The following is a 5,000-nucleotide window of genomic DNA, read 5'->3' as shown; positions in this document are numbered from 1 at the left end:
AGCAATAATAACAACAATAATAATACATTACATTACAGTATATGTACATACCAAAGAATACAATGAGAACCAGAATTGCCCCAAAAGGACTGGGAGGAACTTGGTTCTCTGGTCAATTTCAAGTCTATAGCATCAGGTGAAAAAGGACCTGAGTAATGAAGTATTGTGCTGAGGGTTGGTCGATGCCCATATCCACTATGTCAGCGCACTGCGCAGTCCAGTGTTACTTCTGCTCTTCCTGACTGACCACACTCCTTGAGGAAAAGAGGAGGAAGAGAGAGAAGAATAGGAGGAGGATGAGAAATAGGGTGAGGAGGTGGCAGAGATTGGTCAAGAACGAGGGTGATGGATGGGGGCAGATGAGGGGTGAGAGAGAGATAAAGAGAGACATACCGGGGCGGGTGGGGGGGGGGGATGGTGAAGAGTCCTAAAGTCTGTTTTATTTAGTTTTATTTCATATTGCTTTCTATCCAGTCTTTGAAGTTGGCCGTGTGCGTGTACACCGTGAACAGTTCCGGGTCGCACTCTCCCTGGTCGTACCCGAAACTCACCAACCCCATGAGCCGCCACACCCCTTTGTTTAACTCGTCTCGGGGGTCCCGGGCGTTGTTTGTAGGGGGTGTGGTCGGGGCGGGGAGGATCAGGATACCCCCCGTGTCCGCGGGGCAGATGTTAGACGGGCCGTAGTCCGGGCGCTGGCGCCCGCATAGCATGTTGTCCGTGACGCTCACGGGTACCCCGTTCCGGGCGTACTGCTGTTCACAGGGCACCACGTCAGCCAGTTGCACCAAACCCACCCTGGCCCTCTCCTCGTCGCCGATAGCGGGGTCTGGCAGCGGGGCCCAGCCCATCACCAGGCCCTGCTCCGAGGTGACCTCTCCCCCCTGGGCGTCTGGGAGGCAGACCGGCAGAATTTGCTCCCCGATCCGAGCCTTGTCCAGCAGCTTCAGCACGGCCAGGTCTGAGTCCAGCACCAGCGGGTCGTAGTTAGGGTGGACAGAGATGGAGGCGACCTGAGGGTTCAGATAGGAGGAGAGAGGCTTTTAGAGAAAGAGACGTGAGAGAGAAGGGAGAGGCAGATAGGAGGAGGAGGGATCTTAGAAAGAGAAAAACAATGATCTTTGGGAAAAACAGAGGGTCAGACTAAGGAGGATTCTTCAGAGAGAGAGAGAGAGAAAGGGATGTCTAGAGAAAGAAGAGATGAACAGAGAGAAGAAGAGAGAGGAAAGAAGAGAGAGAGAGGAAATAAGAGAGAGGAAATAAGAGAGAGCGTGTGCCAAACTCAACAGCAGGGGCACAGATTGGCTCCCTGTGTGATTCGAAGCTTTTTTTTGTTACCTGGCAACCCAACGACTCACTGACAGTCATGTGCAGAGAAATGAATTAATTTGCTCTCCTGCAAAGTGCTCTCTCTAGGAAATGTGTTATTATGACGCACAACACAGTAATACTGTATTTTGTCAAATGTCAATAGTTAGTAGTTGGCTTAATGGTATGTTACTTGCAGTTGGGCAAAGGTTTGACAATATAGATATCTAGTTATGAACCGTATAGCAAGTCTTATGTGAAGAACCATGGGCTTTTACCACCCCAGGGTTCCCACACCTTCTGAAACATCAAAGTCAAGCACCTTTCAAGACTCAATTCCCTCAAATTCAATGACCCAACACGGCATAGTTTGAGACAGACCTAGATGAGAATTGATATAATAGGAACTATCCGCTCACAGACGACAATTAAAAAGAGAGGCTTGAATGTGTGAACACTAGATGGTCTCTTGCCTTCTCTACCACAGCACAGCAACACAATATATTGTGAAATATGTGTAAAGTTAAGCAATACAGAGAGGAGGAGCTAAGTAAAACATTTTTGAATATACAGTATATATATATTTATATTTTTTTGAGAGAGAGAGAGAGAGAGGGGAATTCAAGCACTTTCAATGACCCATGTCTAATTTCAAAAACGTTTAAGACCTTGATTTTCTTTTCTCAAATTCACAAACTTTCAAGGATTTCAAGGACCCGTTCCTACGTTCCTACTCACCCTGAGATGATGCAGACCCTTGGTCTCCCTGAGGTCGCTGCGATAGTTCTTCCCCAACACCACCTTGAGCTTGGCCACGTCCAGAGGGTACAGCTTCCCCAGGTGGGTCACGCAGTGGGCCGCCACCACCACGCTCCGCTGGTTCACCAGGGCCCCGCTACACACCAGCTGCCAGCCAGACGTCTTGTCCTGGACCACCCTGGCCCCCCCGGCCCCCGCCTTCTTCTTCAGAGACCCCGCCAGGCTAGCCGCCTTGTCCACCTTGGCCTTGACGGCTCCGTTGGTGGAGCGGTGGTAGATGGCTGCCAGCCAGGGCCAGTGTGACTCCGCCGACCTCTCGGGGTCGAAGGTCGGATGCTTCCCACACACTTTGCGAGGACGAGACGGAAGGAGAGGAGGAAGGAGAGGAGGTATGGAAAGAAACGTGGGTGGTGGCAGGAAAAGGAAGATATTAGGTTTACGGTTTTCCAGAGTGACACATGACACATTTGGTATTTCATCGAGCGATTAATTCCACAACGCCCTTTGCTTTATATGCTTGTATGAGTGTATGAGTGCTGTGGCCTTTCTACAGTAGCATGAGCAAGGGGAGAGACAACCGCTCTCCTCCTTCTAATGAGTAACAGTACTCTGCTGCCCTCACCTGGTGAGCAGGAGACATGACGCCCGCTCCACTTCCCCGTCTTGAGGCAGGTGCGGCGGGCGCTGCCTAAGTGGTGGTAGTAAGGAGAGGCGCACTCGTACTCTATCTGCGTGTAGAGGTGGTGGAAGCCCTGGGGCAGCTGGGAGAGGACTTTGGGACTTTTGGTGGGACCCACGACGGGCAGAAACTCCCGCCCAAACCCAGAGTAGAGCTTGTGCACAGGGGTGTTCCTGAGGAAGAGAAAAGGGGGGCCGCAGAGACGCCCTTATTGACACGAACTGACACCAGTGTGGGTTCCAGTGTGATTAAGTAGTGTGTTTATAGTGTAATGTCGGATAGACAAACTTGTGGTTGGGTGGTTGACACTGATCTGTTATTGTTCTGAGGTTCTATATGGATAATGAGGGTCATAAACAAAATGTCTGGTCTAGAGTCAACATGTATATGTTGATGTATAGTATACGGTTATGTCTCGCTCTTATATGAATGTGGTCTTTGATATATTGTTTGCCGACACTCAAATAACAATATAGAGCTGATATACTACATGTGCTTCTGGCGTCTGGCGTCTTTATGAATGTAATGTAAAATAAAATATTTATGTCGCTCTGCAACATTATACCTAACTGTGCATGATTATGTACTACCTGGATTGGGCTTGTGGTGGCAGGACTTTCTGTCTCACCAGCTCTGAGACCTTGGGCTCTCGACAGGCTGTTGACACACACACACACACACGCACACACACACACACACACACACACACACACAAACACACTTGATTAGAGAAGAGGGCAGAGGCTGTATAAAATGGCAGGGGTTCTCTGTCTCAGATAACCAGTACATAGAGGAACAGACAGACAGAGAGAGAGACAGACCAGAGAGACAGACAGGCAGAACAGAGAGAGAGAGAAACAGACAGACAGACAGACAGACAGACTGAGAGACAGACAGACAGACAGACAGACAGAGAGACAGACTGAGAGACAGACAGACAGACAGACAGACAGAGAGACAGACCAGAGAGACAGACAGGCAGACAGACAGAGAGACAGACCAGAGAGGCAGACAGACAGACAGACAGACCAGAGAGACAGACAGACAGAACAGACAGACAGAGAGAGAGACAGACCAGAGAGACAGACAGGCAGACAGACAGAGAGACAGACAGACAGGCAGACAGACAGACAGACAGACAGACCAGAGAGACCAGATAGACAGACCAGAGAGACAGACAGACAGACAGACCAGAGAGACAGACAGACAGACCAGACAGACAGGCAGACAGACCAGAGAGACAGACAGGCAGACAGACATACAGACAGAGAGACAGACCAGAGAGACAGACAGACAGACCAGACAGACAGACCAGAGAGACAGACCAGAGAGACAGACAGACAGAACACAGAGAGAGACAGACAGACAGGCAGACAGACAGACAGACCAGACAGACAGACCAGAGAGACAGACAGACAGAACAGAGAGAGAGACAGACAGACAGACAGACTGAGAGACAGACAGCCAGACAGAGAGACAGACAGACAGACAGAGAGACAGACAGACAGAGAGACAGACAGACAGACAGACAGACAGACAGACAGACAGAGAGACAGACAGAGAGACAGACAGACAGACAGACAGACACGCACGCACACACACCCACACACACACACAGGTGCACACACACACACGCGCACACACACACACACACACACACACACACACACACACACACACTTGATTCTATGTCTCTGTCTCGGATAACCAGTACATAGAGGAACAGACAGACAGACAGACAGACAGTCAGACAGACAGGCATGGACGCACGCACACACACACACACACACACACACACACAGACAGACACACACACGCACACACACACACACAGACAGACACACACACACACACACACGCACACACACGCACACACACACACACACACACACACACACTCACACACACGCACACACACACACACACACACACACACACACACACACACACACACACACGCACACACACACACACACACCCAGACCCACCTCGTACACACAGGGGTTGAGTACCACCCCAGGAGCCATTTGGCTGGCAGCTGCGGCGGGTGTTTCCACTCAGGGCGTAGGAGTGATTACAGGAGAACTCCACTGTCTCAGGTACCAGGCCTGGCACCGGCTGGTGATACCCATGGTAGAGCCTGGGGAGAGGGGGGCAGCTCCTCTCTGTCGGTGGAAGGGAACAGAGAGAAAGAGAGAGAGGGGGTGGGCGGAGGGGGGGAATGTACATTACTCATGGGAGTCTGGTGGAGTTC

At 50.8% G+C, this 5,000-nt stretch overlaps 1 protein-coding gene across 1 annotated transcript in view; it reads right to left on the bottom strand.

Annotated features, from left to right (window-relative positions):
• Window positions 1–449: 449 nt before the first annotated feature.
• pamr1b (peptidase domain containing associated with muscle regeneration 1b) overlaps window positions 450–5,000 on the bottom strand; it is a gene marked incomplete at its 3' end in the record, with an annotated part of 49,000 nt that continues 44,449 nt past the window's right edge. The window contains exons 10-14 of the mRNA XM_080539194.1: window positions 4,735–4,911; window positions 3,337–3,403; window positions 2,690–2,919; window positions 2,047–2,414; window positions 450–1,013 (exon numbers count right to left, since the gene is read on the bottom strand). Coding sequence (XP_080395320.1) covers window positions 450–1,013; window positions 2,047–2,414; window positions 2,690–2,919; window positions 3,337–3,403; window positions 4,735–4,911 — 1,406 coding nt within the window. The remainder of the gene's footprint in view (window positions 1,014–2,046; window positions 2,415–2,689; window positions 2,920–3,336; window positions 3,404–4,734; window positions 4,912–5,000) is intronic.

Source organism: Nansenia antarctica (assembly GCF_963989245.1).
Source record: "Nansenia antarctica genome assembly, chromosome: 9".
Taxonomy (NCBI): Eukaryota; Metazoa; Chordata; class Actinopteri; order Argentiniformes; family Microstomatidae; genus Nansenia; species Nansenia antarctica.
Note: the sequence above shows the minus strand (reverse complement) of the source record. Positions and strands in the feature narration are given on the sequence as shown.